This window comes from Leptidea sinapis, chromosome 3, assembly GCF_905404315.1.
Source record: "Leptidea sinapis chromosome 3, ilLepSina1.1, whole genome shotgun sequence".
NCBI lineage: Eukaryota > Metazoa > Arthropoda > Insecta > Lepidoptera > Pieridae > Leptidea > Leptidea sinapis.
This window is the reverse complement of record NC_066267.1, coordinates 9,606,400-9,626,327: the sequence shown is the minus strand read 5'-3', so window position 1 is coordinate 9,626,327 and position 19,928 is coordinate 9,606,400. Positions and strand designations below refer to the sequence as shown.

General features: G+C 36.2%; 3 protein-coding genes across 4 annotated transcripts in view; 1 reads left to right on the top strand and 2 right to left on the bottom strand.

The window, feature by feature from the left end:
• Positions 1-15,189, bottom strand: part of LOC126979629 (von Willebrand factor A domain-containing protein 8-like) — a 39,047-nt gene extending 23,858 nt beyond the window's left edge. The window contains exons 1-5 of the mRNA XM_050829066.1: positions 14,824-15,189; positions 12,568-12,691; positions 11,249-11,384; positions 8,575-8,742; positions 7,365-7,529 (exon numbers count right to left, since the gene is read on the bottom strand). Coding sequence (XP_050685023.1) covers positions 7,365-7,529; positions 8,575-8,742; positions 11,249-11,384; positions 12,568-12,691; positions 14,824-15,010 — 780 coding nt within the window. The 5' untranslated portion in view covers positions 15,011-15,189. The remainder of the gene's footprint in view (positions 1-7,364; positions 7,530-8,574; positions 8,743-11,248; positions 11,385-12,567; positions 12,692-14,823) is intronic.
• Positions 1-19,928, bottom strand: part of LOC126979610 (zinc finger protein 33A-like) — a 109,346-nt gene that overhangs the window by 66,590 nt on the left and 22,828 nt on the right. The window lies entirely within an intron of this gene.
• LOC126979643 (uncharacterized) lies at positions 868-5,012 on the top strand. Of its 2 annotated transcripts, none has more exons than XM_050829092.1 (2): positions 868-1,017; positions 3,442-5,012. In XM_050829092.1, the coding sequence occupies exon 2, from the start codon at positions 3,535-3,537 to the stop codon at positions 4,444-4,446; it is 912 nt and encodes a 303-aa protein (XP_050685049.1). In that variant the 5' UTR covers positions 868-1,017; positions 3,442-3,534; the 3' UTR covers positions 4,447-5,012. The 2 variants fall into 2 exon arrangements, with proteins under 2 accessions (XP_050685049.1, XP_050685050.1); XM_050829093.1 differs by lacking the exon at positions 868-1,017 and adding an exon at positions 1,063-1,167.

Genomic DNA, 19,928 nt, shown 5'->3' with positions numbered 1-19,928 from the left:
CTATTTTTATAGTTTAATAAAACAAACGGCTAATAATCACTTCTTTACTTGCTTGTTTATTTTCACTTACAGCTCAATGGGTGACCGTCATACAGAGCATTTGCTAATACCAAAAGCAGTCAGGATCAAGGAAAGCAATTTTCATCGGAAATTATCAAAATCCAAATCCTCCAAGATCAGAATTAATGTAAAGGAAGAGGTATCGTGTAGGGTAGCTTCAAAAAAACCACTTAAATGGCAATTCACAAGTGTGATTACTAACCAACCATAAGGTCACCACCGTTTGTCATCTGATCCATAAAAAAAATTAAGTGCTCCAGAAATTTTATACCATCATCTTAATATATATAAATCTCGTGTCAAAATGTTTGTCCTCAATGGACTCCTAAACTAATGAACAGATTTTAATGGGGATTACTTCAATGAGCGCAGTTTTGTCCTAGAGAGATAGGATAGTTTTTATTTCGATTTGAGATCCATAATTACTTTTATTTCCAATATTTGTTTTGTATGGACATATTTTCTATGAGAGAGTTTATTAACGAACGGTTTGACAGTTCTGCTGTGAAATTGCTGCTTATTTTACAAAATATTCATAAAAAAACAGTATTTTATATATTATGCACAGAACAACGTCTGTCGGGTCAGCTAGTAATATGATATGGCAACACATTTCAAGAACGCTGAAGAATCATTATGTGACTACTTATAACACTTTATTACTATCTAATCTCCAAGATTGTCTGGAAAATTTCCACCTTGCACCTATTTCGCGAGTACTTAATATGTTCACTCACATGTTCCCAAAAGGAAATAACAAATTCAAATAGTGGTAGCTTATTTATCGGCATAGTGAATCGGCCCTAAACAGCCAAATTTACGACATTCGTCGCGCAATACCAGCTGGCAGCCCTAACCACTCAGCAGTCAGCAGTGACACAACGACAGGAGAACAGTGAAGACGTTATTTTAATAAATACAACATCGTTTATACCAAAAGTTTCTCAAATATTACGAGTAAGTATTCTAAAAACGTTGGCTCGCCCAATTGATAGGTAGAAAGGAATAAAGGAAAAAACTTTGTTTGTTTGTCAATGATAGCAATAATAATTTGGGATCAGTTTGTGAAGTTATAAAATGTTTGAAAAGTAACTTGGTGACTTCAAGGTACGTATTCGTCTCTATTTTGACAACCTGTATAGCCGAGTGGTTAGCGACCCTACCTACTAAGCTAGAGGTCCCGGGTTCGAATCTCGGTAGGTGCAAGCATTTATATGATGAATATGGATGTTTGTTTCCGAGTCATGGATGTTTAAATGTATTTATGTATGTTTATATGAATTTATATATGTTTAAGTGAGTATATTGTATTAAATATATCATTGTCTTGTAACCCATAACACTATATATGCTTAATTTGGGGCAAGATAATTTGTGTAAAAAGTGTGTTACTATTCCAGTACATTTGAACATTATTTTTAAATATGATATACTATCGGCAAAACATGTGTAATCATAACTTCAAAGTAGTCATACTGTAAAATAATTGAATTTAACTGAAGGAAATTTTAAGAACCGTATGAACCCACAGCATCGCTCTAGTTTGATCCGGATTTGACCGGTTATATCAAAAATAATAAAACATATGCTACATTTTATACAGAACAAGAAACTATTTTTAACCGACTTCAAAAAGGAGGAGGTTATCAATTCGATCGGTATTTTTTTTATGTACGTACACCGATTACTCTGAGATTTATGACCCGATTTACGTAATTCTTCTTTTGTTTGATGCGAAATAGATGCCATTTGGTCCCATAATAATTTTACATAGGTTAGCCCAGTAGTTTTCATTTTATGAACATTTATATGAAAATTTTCGTCTACCTGATGACATAATAGTTTTCTGTGTACGGTTTTTTTTTTTTGGAGTTTTCATTCAGGTTCATTATATATTATTATTAACTGACACTAAAACTTACAAAATAAATAATAAAGTACTTAAAAAAACCGATTTCAAAAACTGAAAAGTATCAAATAACTAAAAATTTAATTTAATACACCTCTTATGCAAACCTTTACCTTTAATATTAATAAAATACTATTATTTGTACGTGCTACATATTAATAGCTTTGAAGTCGGTGCCAAGCCAAGTTTTTTTAAACGTAGTTTATTCTTTATCATACTATTTATTTATAATATACTTTCATCGATATATTTATATTGTACTAGCTTTTACCCGCGACTGCGTCCGCGTTGAATAGTTACTTTATGCATTTTTTTTTTTATCTTTTAGTATACTTTTCAAATAATACACACACAAGCTGCACATTCCGCTGCTGGCAACGCTCTTCTATGATACACCGTATATCTCTTGTCATTGTGGACAGTCTCTTTAATAGTATTTCCCTGTAAACTTTAATATCCTATTTCATCCCCATGTAGGTCAAAGTTTCAAAAATGCTCCAACAATTATTTCTTATTAAGTGTCTAAATACAAAGTTTCATGATTTTATCTTTGGTTATGACGAATTTCCATACATAATGCCATCCTCTATTTCAACCTCTCCATTTTTTTTTTATGAAAATATGGGACGAGACGAGCACGACGTTCAGCTGATGGTAATTGATACGCCCTACCCATTACAATGCAGTGCCGCCCAGGATTCTTGATATCGAAAAACCCAAAAATTCAGAGCGGCACTACAATTGCGCTCGTCACATTGAAACAAGGTGTTCAGTCTCATTTGCCCAGTAATTTCACTAGCTACGGCGCCCTTCAGACCGGAACACAGTAATGTTACACATTACTCCTTTACGGTAAAAATAGGCGCCGTTGTGGTACCTATAATCTAGCCGGCTTCCTGTGCAAAGGAGCCTCCCACTGTAGAAAATTTTTTTTTTGCAATAAAAGCTCTTTCGCTTTTTCAAGCTCTAGTCTATCTCTATACTAAATTTTATCAAAATCAATTACATTCACATTTATAATATTAGAAGGGACTGTTTCATAGGTAGGTTAATTTTCTAAGCAATATAATTATATAATATATCCAAAATCCAAGTCGAAATGTAAATCACGCGTCTATACCAATTAACAAAATGAGTGAGCGAGGGTTGAACGAAATTGAAATGCAACAAGCGCGATCAATTAATTACAACCGCATTGTTAGGGCTTACAATTGCGAGCAGCAAAGAGCTTAGATTAGGGTTGTCACTCACACTACAAATTAATTAAAAGATGTTCCATATGTATAGAAATTATATTATGCGTTTCAATTGTGTCCATTTCCGATAGAGTATCTAGTTAAATTCATTCGTCAATTAATATTATAAATACGAATGTTTAATGTTACGCTCTCACGCGTAAGTACAAAGTAAATGCAAATTTAGCAACTATGCCCTAACCTTTAAAAGTAATAACCATCCCACTTTTATTTCAGAGGAGCAACCCTATGACGTCACAGCGCATCAGCTATGGAAAGTCATTCATTGAGTCGCGTGTCTGATTCCGGTAAAGTTCGGCCGAGTATAATATGCCAGCGCTCTGGCAGTCGTCTCAGCGCCCCATGTACGTCAGAACAGTCTGGGTCGACGGCTTTCGGCACGCGATACTTACACACGACGACCCCTGCTATTTGAAGCTCAGCGCCAAACGGAGACCCCATTCATCAGCCAGCCACCAGAAGCTCACGACGAAAATACGAAACAACCGATTCAGCTACCGAGAGAACGACCTAGAGTCCTGCCTGAGTAGATCACATCTCGTTATAGAAAAGCCAATTAATCGAGAAATACAAGTGGAGAAACTTAACCTCACAGACGTAGGCCAATCGGAGACGGAATCAGAACCATCGTCGCCGAAGACCGAGACAAAATTAGAAATGAGTTACAAACCGAAAACAAATCGTATGCCGGATGTTAAAGAAAACACAGAACTGTCGGACAGAGTAATCCAATGGCTGGATTTGGCCGGTAAAGTGGATTTGCTGAAGCCGGATGTGGAAAGGATAGCCCAACCGAGGCACAGTTGGCCAGAGATACAGCGTCGTAACTTAATCAAGTCGAAAACGTCCGCGGATTTGAGAGCGAAAGAGGTGAAGCCGGATTGGAAAACAAATACGCCTATCGATCGCAATGAAATTTATGTTCCAACATCGGCGAACACGATCGAAACCTATGCAAGACTGTCGCGGCACGCAAGGAGCGCTCCACGACATGACACGAAAAAGGATAACAAAAACATGAAGCAGATTGCGGAGACACGCCACAAGGTTGCGACCGAGAGAAATGCAGTCCACAAACAGTACAACGATATGGTCAGTATGAAGTTGATACCAGATGTGGGTAAAGTGAAAAAACAAGTTCATATTTTTATGCCGGAATCGTTGACTAAGGCCGCCTCTACTACGAGCAGTAGAACGCAGAGCTTGATGTCACAGAAGTAAGACATTAAGTTTAATAAAAAATACACCTTGGCATAAGATAATTTTAACAGATTATTAATACTTGTATAGACTATCACAGATCAGAATGAACATTTACGAAAATAAAGACAAAACAGAATGAAGTCATTCCTACTTATAATAAGTTTTGTAAAATTTTCTTATAAATTATTACGCAAATAGAGTATTTAGTTTTCGGACTAGCACGCATAGCAAATTTTTAACGTAAAATTAACAATTTTAATTAATTACTTAATAGAATATCCTTAAAATTATTAAATTTGCTATAGTAAGAACTATTTTTTATTAAAACAGCCAAATAAATCAATGTTTTATTATTAGTTATCAAACCCAATAATGTCATGCAAACAAATTGAATTTGCATTTTTTTATGAAATTAAGGGACAAGACGAGCAGGACGTTCATTTGCTTTATTGCAACTACAACCCATGTTACTGGATAGAAGGTAAGAGAAAAGAAAGTAAGAGGTAGAAATAATTTTTATATTCTGTTGTCATAAATTAATATTAGAATACATTTAATTCCTAGAAAAAGTTATTGTGTATATAAAATATTCTTTCAGTGCCTATTGTCCTGTAATTGTAAGTTAATTTAGTTAAGCTGTAAATGTTAATTCAAAAGAGGGGCAATGAGTTTCTTGCTACTTCTTCTCATAAAAGCTTCTTTCTTCTTTTCAACCTTTTCTGAAGTGGTGGTAAATGAAATTAAAAGAAAAGTTTGGACGTTCGTAAGTGCCATTTCCTTGACCTACACTAATATTGATTAAAGTGTTCTAGGGACGCCCGCGAAGACTCCTGGTCCAAAAATATTTAAATAGTTTTTTTTTCAACTCTTTATTTCTTTATACTTTATGTAGCAATGCAACGCATGCCGGGTGTTTCTTATGGAAGAGGAGAACCGAGCGTACGGGCTTCCTGGTGTTAAGTGATCACCGCCGCCCACTTTCTCTTGCAACACCAGAGGAATTACAGGAGCGTCGCCGACCTTTTAGAAAGTATACGCGCTTTTTTTTAAGGTACCCATGTCGTATTGTCCTGGAAACACCGTACAAGGAAGCTTATTCCACAGCTTAGTTTTACGTGGAGGAAAGTTCCATGAAAACCGCACTGCGGAGGAACGCCACACATCCAGATGGCGGGGATGATATCCTAATTCGTGGCGTGTCGGGCGAAGGTGAAATTCGGCGTAAATTCTTCCAGAAAAAAACGCCTGCTCTCTACGAGATCGTTCACCAAACTGAATTACTGCCTACGGCGTATGTCCCATCTACAACCAATATACACGGGACTTCAAAAGTAAGTATCACACTTTTAAAATTGGGATAACGTTTTAAGTTCACAAGATATACTTTCGAAATAAAAAGGACTCCAAAGAGAATTTAATTTTGTACATAAAAACTTTATAGTCGGTAACCTTCTTTTAAGAATTGGCTGAAAAAAAACTTCAAAAACAAAACCATTCCTTTTTCAAAGTGGACGTTTCCGAATTACAATTTTACCATTCACATTTTTCTTTCTGTTTTAAATTTTTTTCAAGATCGATGGGTCTTGTTTTAAAAATTTATGCTAAAAAGCACATAACATTTATTTATCATACCTCTTTCAGTTGAAGAATGTGCTAGGATCATGGCTTTTCTGGAACTAGGCATCAGTATGCGTCGCACTGCAAGAATGGTGGGTGTGACGGGACAAACGGTCCAGAAGGTAAAGCGAAGGTACGAAAAGACTTGACACTATCTGAGGAGACCTTGTAATGGCAGACCCAGGTGTACCAGTGCCCGAGAAGATCGTTATATTATTTCCACTGTGTTAAGAAATCGCCACCAAAATGCAGTTGAACCCCAGCAACAGCTACTTCAGACCCGGAGGGACTACATTAGTGACAGTACAGTGAGAAGAAGACTTGCTGAAGCAAATTTGAAACCCCGAAGACCAGCGAGTGGCCCAAAACTCGAGAGACAGCATCGAGTAGCGAGACTGCGATACGCCCGTGAACACATGCAGTGGGATGAAGAAGAATAGTCAAGAATTTTGTTTGCAGATGAGTCTCAATTCTCCCTTTACACTTCTGATGGAAGGCGAAGTGTTTACAGGCGACCTGGTGAGCGATACCTTCAAGCCGGCATCTCAGAAAGAGTCCAATACGGTGGAGGCAGTGTACATGTATGGGCTGGCATATCTTCAGAAGGTCGCACAGAGCTAGTAGCCATAGAAAATGGCACCCTCACTGGGCAAAGATATGCTCAAGAGATTCTCAATGAGTATGCAGGGCAATTTTTATACACTACACTAAAAATGTCTATTTTCATTGTTTTATCTTTTTTAAGTTAAAAATGTTACTAATGTATAATTTTAGTTTCTAATAATTAAAGCCTATAAAATTTGCAACAAAACGTTTTTAATCTTAAATCTCTACCTTCTATAGTTAAGAAAAAAAATTTTTTTTGAAAAGTGTGATACTTACTTTTGCAGGCGAGTGTACAATGTCAGATTTCCACTCGTCAAGCTAACCGAAATAATGTTGATACATTTTATTACTTTAATAATTAATGTACAGATATTCAATTAATGAGATAGTGATGCTTTATTAATATATTATGTACACACCTAGTTATATTATATACCTACCTTGTTTGTTGCAAATAGTTCAAATTATTATATGTAACACTATAAATTATAACCAGACTTTTCGTTATAATTAATTACGCAATTATAATTAAGTTGTATGTTCTATAAAACTATAAAAATATTCTATAAATTAATAAATTCTATAAAATATTGCAGCTCAGAATTTTTGGGTTTTTCAAGAATCCTAAGCGGCACTGTATTGTATTGAGCAGGGCTTATCAATTACCATCAGCTGTACGTCCTGCGTAAAAAAATTGTTTTATTGTTACTTACCCCAAAGCCAACAGTGGCGACATCTCTCGCCTGAAACCTGGACCGAAGCGGGGGGTCGAGTGGCTGCCCAGCATACCTGGGCACTGGCAGCCCCAACGCGATCACTCGGAAGTTCTCGTCAACACGCACTAACCGCCATTTTGATATCTCCTCTGAACCGTGTTGCTAGGATATAAATTTAAACACAAATAAAATTTGAAAAACAACTATTTATAAACGATGCGGGACTCGAACCCAAGACCTCTGGCGTTCCGTGCCAGTGCTCTAACCGACTGAGCTAACCGTTCGAGTGACGTATCGTCATAAAATCTTGTATGCTTTGTTCAACTCTCAGGTTGTGGCTTCATCTACACTATTTTTTTTATGGAATAGGAGGACAAACGAGCGTTAAGTGATCTGATAACTTGGTGTTAAGTGATCACCGCCACCCACATTCTCTTGCAACAGCAGAGGAATCACAAGAGCGTTGCCGGCCTTTAAGGAAGGTGTACGCGCTTTTTTTGAAGGTACCCATGTCGTATCGTCCCGGAAACACCGCACAAGGAAGCTCTCTCTCTCACATTTTCTACAGGATCTACTTTACAGTTGATAACCTGCTCAACCCCAATATTTGAATATTAGGAAATTGACTTGAGATGTCGCTCTTGTAAATCTAAACAATTTGTAGTGATTTTTTAAAGTGATAACCCTCAAAACATAACAAATTGTTTAAATTTAAACAGTTTGTTATTTTTAAAGTGATATCGCTCACTTCTGGGGTTAAGCATTTGTTGGTTTAGTTGGTAAGATCACTGGCACGTTACTCTTCATTAATTTTGGTACAAATTTAAATTTGAATAGCAATGGCAAAGAAACAAAATTTTGTTTTTATTAAAATAAGGGACAAGACGAGCAGGACGTTCAGCTGATGGTAATTGATACGCCCTGCCCATTACAATGCAGTGCCGCTCAGGATTCTTTTAAAACTCCAAAAATTCTGAACGGCACTACAACTGCGCTCGTGACCTTGAGACATAAGATGTTAAGCCACATGCCCAGACATTTCACTAGCTACGACGCCCTTCAGACCGAAACACAGTAATGCTTACACATTGCTACTTCACGGCAGAAACAGGCGCCGTTGCGCTGACCCATAATATAACCGGCAACCGGTGCAAAGGAGCCTCCCACTGGTAAATCCAATTAATTAGATAGTATAGCAGTAACTTACCTCTAACAATTTATCATATCTAGATGAAGGTATCAAAAATCTCCCATCTTCAAGGTGCATCTCCCTATTTTCCAGAAGATTATTAAGAACCGGGAGTACATTCCGCTCCGCCTTTTCTATGCCCTCTATGACAAGAACACGACCTTCAACAGCCGCGCGAACAGCACTCTGTGATCGAAGCATTAATATTTTTTGTATAAAAAAAACAAATGAGGCTGTATGGAATACGACACTTTCCCACGCAACATGGCAAAAATAGAAAAAAATGCATTTGCCCGGAGTGTTGAGATGGGTACAGATTAACATCTTAGAGACATCAGGCATACACCTCAAAAATTACCAAAAAAAAAAGTACTGGTTGCAAACTTACAATCTACTGACGTCACGCAGGCGTTAATATGACATGTGCCTCTGTACACATTATGTACTTTAATCAATGACATTCTATACACATACCTAGCATATAAGGACATATCATTCACAGTCTGATAGCGGAACGGCAGAAGTGTACTTAGAGACAATGTAAGCACACTTTTCTCCTTAGTCGTGTGTCAATTGTCAACTGTCACTGTGCGTATCGGGTTCTAAATTCAACATTCGTAATCTGAACTGAATAAATGCTTTACATTGCTGCTTATTGATCAAAAATATTTTAAACAACTGGAGTAAATACGGCAATGTATTATAGATTTAGCAGTAGAAGTTTATTCTGGTGTAATTTGTGGCATGTTCCATAGTTCGGCCACGGACGAGTAAAAAAAGAAGGACTCTGTGTCATCTTACATAACAGTGAAGCACTAAAACAAGCCGGTAAACGATTAAATACACAGCCCCACGCACACCCTAACACTAATACAAGCCGATCGGCCGCCATTATGAGATTCAAATCAAATCAAATCAAAATATTTTATTGCAAGTCACATTTTACAGTAGGATGGTTGGTACATTAATGGGTAGACAATATGTGACGCCCTGCAAGGTCACAGCAACGTTACACATAAAATAAATAAGTCTTATACATTTTATACATTCTTATACTATGTTGTAACTAATTCTCACACTTGTAATTAAAATATTCGGGTAAATCGTAGAAGCATTTTGAAACTAAAAAATTTTTAAGACGTCTTTTAAATAGAGGAGGCTTCTCTTTATTTTTAATTTCGTTTGGTATGTGATTATAAATTTTAGATTTGCCATCGGCTGACAGATCTGTTTGCGTCGCAATAAAATATTTTAAAATTCCGTCGTGCGTTGTGAATAAGTGTCAAAACGATACTATACATATAAGTATTTGTGGCCATATATGACTTTTAAAGGGAGAAAATATTGTGTAAATGGTATCCGTCGTAACCGCACACACACTAGCATAAAGGTGCTTCACTTGCTAATATCACGGCGCGGAGTCCTTCTTTTTTTACTCGTCCGTGAGTTCGGCTTTGTATTTATACGACGCGATTTGTCTGTATGTATATAGAAGGTCATTGATTCTAACCATGTATAATTGAAGTATATTTTACGTATTAAAGTTTAATCCTTAGATAATTAATACGTCAAAATATATATCGATCGTCTCTTGCTGTTAGACAACCGATAAAAACTGTGCGTGACAAGCTACGTCTTAAACACTGTGTTAGTGTGCGTGTATTTGTTCGACGTTTTCACAGCTGTCATAATCTATCTAGACTTATAAATGATCTGAGGTTGAATCTTTATAGCGTGTAGCTACAATTGAATAATTGAAGTACATATATGACGGAAATCACTTACAATCAAGAAACTGTTATGTCTGCATGTAAGTGGACGCTTATGTCAGAAACGGAAAAACTAATTTGAGTACATGTCCACTGATGTATTTTGCCATGCTCCTAACATTTAGTGTTTGGTTCAATCAGTCGCGGGCGCAAGCTGGTCTCTACATAAAAATGCTTCAAAGCATTGATCTACTGTAAACAACTATTTGTTTGCATACGTATTAAAACATTCATTCAAATTAACACCTTATTTCGTGGCAGTAATGTTCAAAGTATAAGAATCTCATTGATTCTGATCATTGTGTGGACCAAATCGTAATTACTTAGCAACATGATTAAAAACGTCATGCTAATCACATAGTTTTTTAACCGACTTCAAAAAAGGAGGAGGTTCTCAATTCGTTGGTAGATTTTTTTATGTTTGTTACCTCAGAACTTTCTACTGGGTGAACCGATTTTAATCATTCTTATTTTTTTTTGTGTAAGCTGTTGCCTCCCTTGTTCCAGCCACCGATTCCAAAAATAACAATAATCTTAACTAGAATTACCTTAATTGATTAGATTGTATAAAACTCGCATTTATTCTTATACTTTTTAGTGCATATTATATCTATTGTTTTGGAATAGTGATTATGAAGTCGGTTATTATTTTGTTAAAATTTTTGTTAATTTAAATTACTTACCTAAAATACGAGAATCCATCCTTTTTAAGTATGTAATGTTGTTATTTGGACAGTTTTCTACTGAACACTGTGTCATTGCGTGGCGTTTTATTCAAAGCGCGGTCAAAACACAACTGAACGATAACTCTGTCGAGTTTTCTTCAGACAATTTATGTCCGTGATTGTGAGAGTTATTTATTGTAGGTACGTCAATGCTTAAAAGAAATCGTACCATTTGGATATGATTCCCTAGTTATATACCTGATCGAAATATTTAGCAGTGGAACTCTGAATTTCCCTCCTTTGCTTCAAATCAGCCTCTGTTGTATCTCTTGAGAGTGCCACATACTCCAGTTCCCTCTGCGTGAGCTCTAAATACTGTAGTGCTACTTTTCGTCTAAATAAAATAATGATATAATTTAATTCTTTAATGAAGATTGTAATTTAAATTCTTATATAAGAGCCTGCGAAGAGACCTTCGCATAATAAATGCAGTGATAACCTAAATCCCACTGCTCGATTTTGTAATTAATTTTAGTATAATTCTTCTTCACAGTCGTTCCCGCATTGCTGAGGATCGTGACTCCGCTTAAGTTCGTCAACAGCTTTCCTCCATCTGTTTCGGTCTGTCGCATGGTGGAGTGCGATGCTGATGGGTTGTTTAGTCTACTCGGATATTTGGTCAGACCAGCGTCGTGGGCTCCGGCCTCTTGGTATTTTTTCATTTTAGTATAATATTCTCTGATATAAATTGCTATTGCTATATATAATTTTTAATAAATTTCACGTCATTTCAAAGAAAATTATGTGAAGAATTGAAAAAAAGTGGTTGCCATCTCTGAGTCTGCCGCAACGTTAGGTTTGAGGTGTAAACGGGTATAGTATTGGTTATAGTCATCCGATTTTTTGAATTTGAATACAAAATTGAAGTTTTATATTTTGTAGTTACGATAAGCCATGGTTGCCAGTTAACAAATGGCCGCAAGCCAGAACGATTATCGCTACGTGATTGTCCATAAATAAGGACAAAACATCGCAAGTACTTCATTCGCTTGGCAGTGCACAAAAAGTAAAGTTTTGGAGATGTGTAAAGTCCACGTGGATATCTCTCCAAAACTTTACAAAAACGCTTTACTAAATCTCTTTAAAACTTTTCAAGGGCGCCTCTTTAGAGTCATAGTGTTCTTTGATATTGGTCGGTTAGCTGAATATTGTTTCGTGCGCTCACTTATTTTAGCGCGTTTTGATGCATAGTCCCATACGATTTTTACACGATTTACTTTCCTTAGCATAGAAAGAAAAAATATTTAAAATTTTCATTGTTTCATGAAGGCAGGAAGTGTTAATTTTACAATTATTATTAATAATAAAAGAATGTTAGAAGAGAATTGCAAAACTGCTACTTTTTGTAATTATTATTTCCATGAATTACATTTTATTTTGAAAAGTAGCAGATGCTTTTTATTCGTGTCCTTCATAAGCAAACATCACTTATGTTAGTTTTACAAATTGCCTCTTCTTTGGCTGTTCTATTTTTATCCATCTAAATATATGGTAAAAATAATAACAAAGTAACATACCTGCTTGGTCCTGGGCGACCGAGTAAAAACATGTCTTGACCTAGTATATCCTTCTGCATCATCCATCTCAAATTTCGAAGAGTGCTCTGTGATAGATGTTTCAACTCACTGCTTTCTATTGTCACTGAGACAAAAACACATTCGTTCTCTATATTGAATATCTAGTCATTACGGCTAGAGGTAAATGTGCCACTTCTGTCAATCGACCGTCTATGTTGATTCGACGACAGGATGTAAAAAATTTCGTAAATTTCAAGTGTTTTAACTATAACCTACAGCAATCATTGGTAACCTTCAAATAAGACTTAAGAGTATGTGAAACAGGATTAAGTAGTGTTCATAGCTCCAAATGCTACATTTTCACTATAAAACTTGTCTAAAAATACGTGCCTGTTTGGCGTGACGACCCATATAGCCGAATGCTTGGTGACCCTGACTACTAAGCTAGAGGTCCCGCGTTCGAATCCCAGTAAGTGCAATCATTTATATGATGAATGTGGATGTTTGTTTCCGAGTCATGGATGTTTATATGTATTAATAATTGTTTAAGTAAGTATATTATATTAAATATATAGTTGTATTGTACCCATAGAACAGGCTATGCCTAGTTTGGGGCAAGATAATTTGTGTTAAAGTGTGTCGATATTATACAAATGATTTAAGTTTTCGTTGTCTCGTGCCAGATTTTGGCGAGACATCGCGTCCTGAGGATGCCACGTATAGATGCGAAACACGTGTCGAATTGTTTTAAAAACAAATATTGGCGGAATTAACACTAAAGAAATTTAAATCATTTGTATAATTATGGATTTCCGCAAAGTAACGCCTAATTCAATAAATGTGTCAATATTACCCTTCGCCTTTAACTATTTCTGTTTCTAACGGGAAACTTACAAATTAATTACCATCTTACTTTTGCGACCAACACATCATTCTCAAAAACTTTTTATATGGAAAATCTAATGCAAACATCAAGCAGAATGCAGCTGGTATAAACCTCAACAGCTCTTCTGAGCACTCCTCGTATAATAATTAGTAGAAGTTGCAAAGAAACCCAACATCTCTCATCAACACAACACCAAAGAATGAAGCTAATTAGAGATGACCCGATCATCAATGATTACAAAATATTATTTGAGCATGTCTTTGTTGCAGGTGGTCATGTGAGGTTGCCTCCAGTTGAGTATGATTCCAGGTCATTACCTGGAATCATACTGGAAACCATTGTTTGTAGTACTGATCGCCAGTTAAGCCATCTCTTGTAATTGTATGCCATTTGATTTATTGATGCCAATACAGACTGTGGCAAATGGGGGACTGTTCTCAAATCAAGGAGATATGACAAGGGGATGATATCTTTTAACAGTAACAAAGGGAGGACAAACAAGTACACATATCATCATCATCAGCAGGATGACATCCACTGGTGGACACAAAGGCCTCCCCCAAAGATCTCCATTACAATCAGTCCAGTACTGCTCTCATCCAACATATTACAGCAATCTTGACCAGATTGTAGGTCCATCTTGTGGGGGGCCTACCAACATTTGAGGGCTTTTCTGCCCCACCAGGCATCTGTATGTGGAACTATGTGCCCTGCCCACTGCCACTTTAATTTCGCAATCATTTGGGCTGTGTTAGTGACTTTGGCTCTCCTCATTTCTGATTTGATCTTGCAAGGAAATCTCTTGTTATACCAGAAGAATAACAAGAGAGTTGCAGACCTTATGAGACTAGTGGATAAATAATAAATTGACTCAATTACCTAATTAATTAAAACAAATCAAAACTGAAAGCAAAAATTTAGCACCCGAATAATCCTATTAGCTAGTGTACAACATATTTCTGTTTATTTGTTGCAGTAGATATTTATGCAGTAGATAATTAATATTTATTTACTACTTCCAAATTATACAGTTTAAACTTAAGCTATTTAACTTAAAACCTATGAGTTGCTAAGCCTACTACTAGTTTTAAGAACTGTATTGTGGCAGAGTTAGCTCACAAATAAGGATTCTTTCTTATTGGTGTAGATAACATACGAGACATATTAATTCTTTGATATTTTGGATTTTTAATATAATATAGTTTTAAAATTAGCTTAAAACTTCTAGGTGCCTACTTCAAACTAATGTAAATTTTATTATGTAAACAATCTAATTCAGCATGCAATCAACTAGAATTATAAGGAGTTAAAACTCAAACTCGGCAATGTTTACAATTTGTAGAATACAATAGTTCTGTAGAAATACTCACAATAGTTTCTCGGTACATATTCTATTCTTTTGGGGGGTTTTATGTCCTTAGCTACATCACCAATTGTAACTTTATCATTGCTGGAGTAGGCTCTTACAGGATTTTGAGCCAAAATACTTTGACGTCCATTTAAAATACGTATTAATACATCAATTCTTCTAACTGTTATAGCTGGATTGAATACCATTTTTATATGATATTTTAAAAATGATATACAATTTATTTCATTCGAACATCTTATCAATATTACTAAAAACACGTCTTATTCATAAAACATAACCAAAAGTCCAAACTCCAAAGTAAATAATACCACGTTTGTAATTATTGTGTAATTGTCAAGATAGGCAGAGCATTAACAGAACTACAGATAGGATGTAAACTGTAAACAGCTGATTTTGACAAAATGTTTCAAACGTGGATTTTATTTTCAACTTATCAGGCAAAGGTGACCTTGATATGACCTTTGCCTGATAAGTTGAAAAAAAATGTAATCTGTATGGCTTAGAGCCATACAGATTCAATATTTTTGTTTATTATTCATACCTAGAACAAGTAAAAGGTTCAAGTCTCTGGCATTTTTCTTTTTCACAGTAAGTCTACGTATGTCAAGTATATTGATATCAAAATATTATTAACGCAAAACAAATTCTTCATTGTTACATTCAAAAATATTTAAATAGTGCGTTAATATCTGAATAAATTCTGTACCACGCTTTAATATTTTAACTCTCCGAAGTTGATCTTGATAAGTTCTCCAAGCCAATCATACCCTCTATGTAATGACGTTCCATAAATCTGACCCAAACAATTCATTTGACATCCGATCATTGGCACTTTTTTGCCTTGACTTCACCTTTAACACACCTATAATCAAGTGCCTCAGTGGCGATCTACTAACATACTAGAGGATCAAAGGTTGTTACTCAGACCCGCAGCTAATGAACGCTGCTTAGTTATCTCAGGGCTGTGCGCTATTTTCAACTCTAATTCTTATGCTTTCATCTGCTAAAACCTTTAAAATATTCACGTGGGCATTATAACTAATACAGATTAGTAAAAATATATTTGACTACAAATGTTAACACTAGGAATAAATATAAACTTGTTATGACTACTATTCGGTTAACTCTAGTTACCACCTTAGTCTTTTATTGGGTTATATAGTTATATGTTTTAAAACATCCCAGAAATGTATTAGAAAACAGATATTTTTTTTTATGGAATGGGAGGACAAACGAGCGTACGGGTCACCTGGTGTTAAGTGATCACCGCCGCCCACATTCTCTTGCAACACCAGAGGAATCACAAGAGCGTCCCGGAAACACCACACAAGGAAGCTCATTCCACAGCTTTGTACTACGTGGAAGAAAGCTCCTTGAAAACCGCACTGTGGAGGACCGCCACACATCCAGATGGTGGGGATGATATCCTAACTTGTTGCGTGCGAAGGTGGAATTTGGCGGCAGGAATCAGGTTAAACAGCTCTTCGGAACACTCCCCGTGATAAATGCGGCAGAAGACACACAATGAAGCGACGTCTCTATGCAACGCCAAGTGATCCAGCCGTTCACAGAGTACTGAGTCCCGGACAATTCGAGCTGCTCTGCGTTGCACGCGGTCAAATGGATCGAGCTGATACTGGGGTGACGTGCGCCAGACCAGAGATGACAGCAATACTCCATGTGTGGCCGGACCTGCGCTTTGTAGAGCGCTAGAATGTGGGCCGGCTTGAAGTATTGCCGTTCTCTATTGATGACGCCCATCTTCTTCGAAGCCAATTTGGCTTTGCCCTCCAGATTGCCACGGGATTGGCAATCGCTCGAGATGAAGAGAAGTGTTGTCGAAGAGCGGTGATACGGCAAATGGGTTCTTTTTAGTGGTAAACGCGCAAACTTGAGTCTTCTGGGGGTTGAATTGGACAAGGTTCAATGGACCCCATTCCGCGACCTTCTCGAGAGACACTGGTCGACTTTTCCCGAGAGAAACCTGCATGGCCCGTGTATACGGCATCACCAGTGCTGTCGTCTGCATAGCAATGTATGTTGGAGGTGTCCAACATATCATTGATATGCAGAAGAAACAGCGTGGGAGATAGCACACAGCCTTGGGGCACTCAAGCGTTCACGGGCTTGGGATTCGAGCAAAAACCGTCGACGACTTGTATGCTGCGCCCAGTGAGGAAGCTGGAGGTCCATTTGCATAAGCTCTCGGGAAGCCCAAATGATGGAAGTTTTGAGAGGAGCGCCTTGTGCCATACACGTTCAAAGGCCTTCGCTATATCCAGGCTAACTGCCACGCCTTCACCCTTGCTTTCAATAGCCGCCGCCCATCTATGTGTTAGGTATACCAGAAGATCACCTGCCGTATTGTCGGTCGTTGATCAACTGGTGACCCTCTAGGTATACTAAAAGCTGGCGGCTAATTATGCTCTCCATGATATTTTATTAAAAAAACGTTTGTGCGGTAAAGGTTACTATAACATAAAAGATTTTCTTAATTATACCATAGATTTGGAATGGAGCCATTAGTTTAAACATTTTATTGTATGATATTAAATTATAACAATATTTATTTAAAAAAAAATGTCCACTGCGTTTCTTGCGCTCGTTCTTCTTAGGTCTGAGACATACTTTTTAAAATGTGTGGTATTTTTTTGATGTTCAATAAGTGATTTTAAATCATATTTTGAATAAAAATATGTGAATTTGAATTGTATGCAAAATCATACCCTATTAAGTGCATGCAACACTACGCTACAAAGGACACAGTGAACGGTTCTTGGCTCCAACATAGCTTCTCTGTTGGTACACATTGTGCATTAACACGGGAATTGCTGCAGAGAGGAATTTTACCTTATGCTTGAAGTTTCCAGGCTCTGGCATCGTTTGACACGAACTAGAATACCATACCAGTCATTCTGTGCAGTTCAAAAAGTTTTTGTGAACCAAGTACCAAACTTCCTTGCAGTGTTTTTGGGACTTTTGGGTATTGTCATGTGTATCTTTTGAGTATTGGAATGCGTACTTTTGATTATTGGAATGGGTACCTTTTAAGTATTCAAATGGGACCATCTATATACAAGTACATACAGTCATGTAATAACCACTCTGTGCACTTAAATCTCTACAATCTTTCCAGTCACACTTTTAACACTTATCTAATAGGAATTTGAAAATTTTAGCTAAATTGTTGATTGGTTTATCTTATCAATTCTAACGTCTTATGATTGACAGATTTTTCATTCGATTTGTGCCTTTACTTTAGATTTTATTCCTTTTGTATTCTTCATAAAATAAAGTTTTGTTAGGCTAATAATACATTTATTTAAGCTTTACAATAATTCACAACACATTTTAATAAAATTAATATATAATATTATGTAAATGATATTTATTTGTAACCATTTTCTAAGATTAACAATGTTGTATGAAGTTTTGCACTGTCAGCAACATCAGGTGTATATTCAGTACATAATTAACAAAGCTAAAAAAACAAACTAATATTTTTTTTATGGAATAGGAGGACAAACGAGCGTACGGGTCACCTGGTGTTAAGTGATCACCGCCGCCCACATTATCTTGCAACACCAGAGGAATCACAAGAGCGTTGACGGCCTTTAAGGAAGGTGTACGCGCTTTTTTTGAAGGTACCCATGTACCATACTAATCTAAATTAACTATAAAGTTTTTACATATACATAATATAGGACATAGCTGTTCTCTGGTTTCCTATCTTTTTACACCTTTTATTCTACAAGTCGTTTTCAATAATCCGTCTTAGATCAATTATATGTCTAGATAGATACTATATACAGCACTATAGTATAGTATGGACATTATGTAGTAATTAATTAACTTATCGGGATGCTGTCGCACGTCATATAATTTGCAAAAATATCCTTTCAAATGTCTTTGATCTGTTAATGGGTGCACCCTATGGCGACGCTGTTTTCGTATTTTTTTTTTATTTTGAAAATCAAAGCCGCAACACATGCTGCTCGCCAGAAATCTATGGTGATACTGGGATAAAATTAAGCAAAAAAGACAACCGCAGTGCGAGGTTGTATGCGGTTTGGCGTTTGAAGCTATTTCCAAACCGCTCGTCTTTAATCGCAGTGCGTGCTAAGCCTTTGTGTTAGTTTGTGTGCATTGCTCAAAATAAATGCTAACTGTCAACGCCAATTTGTTTCGTCGTTTTCACAGCTGTCACAGTCTATCTAGACGTATAAATGATCTAATGTTTTCGTATTATCATTATTGATTTAAAATATTACGATACAAATGTATTATTGTAAAAAAAAATGATAAAATTTTTGTCATGTTTTTAATATGATAACCCTCACTTCTGGGATTAATACACAAATAAAATTGGAAAACAAAATTTTATGAGCGATGCGGGACACGAACTCGCAACCTCTCGCGTTCCGTGCGAGTGCTCTTCCAACTGTGCTAACCGTTCGAGTTAAATATCGTCATAAAATCTTGTATGTTTTGTTCAACTCTCAGGTTGTTCTTCATCCGTCCGCATCGTTCATAAAACTTTGTTTTCAAATTTTATTTGTGTATTAATCCCATAAGTCAAGGTTATCACATTAAAAACATAACAAATTGTTTAGCTAATCTAAAAGCGACAAGAGCGACATCTCAAGTCAATTTAGTAATATGCAAATATTGGGGTTGAGCAGGATATCAACTGTAAAGTAAATCCTGTAGATGAAGCCACAACCTGAGAGTTGAACAAAGCATACAAGATTTTATGACGATACGTCACTCGTACGGTTAGCTCAATTGGGACAGAAAACTAGAAAAAAATATGAAAGTACACCATTTTTCATATACATTTCATTTTATAAAGTACTAAAAATTCTTGAATTTAAATTATCTTTCCATACATACATAGCTAGGTATTGAGACATAATTTGAGTGTGTAGTACTTTTCTAATACATTAATTAACATTCGTTTGCAAATGTACACTAAAATCAATGACGTTCTATATATATATATATATATATACATATATATAAATCTTTAAATAATTGACTAACTTGTCTTGCTTATGATGAAGTGGAATATATTCTGATCAGACTGACATGACAAACACACGC

Bases quoted from the DNA above. Each gene is read 5' to 3' on its own strand.
- LOC126979643 (XM_050829092.1), top strand. From the start codon at position 3,535: ATGCCAGCGCTCTGGCAGTCGTCTCAGCGCCCCATGTACGTCAGAACA.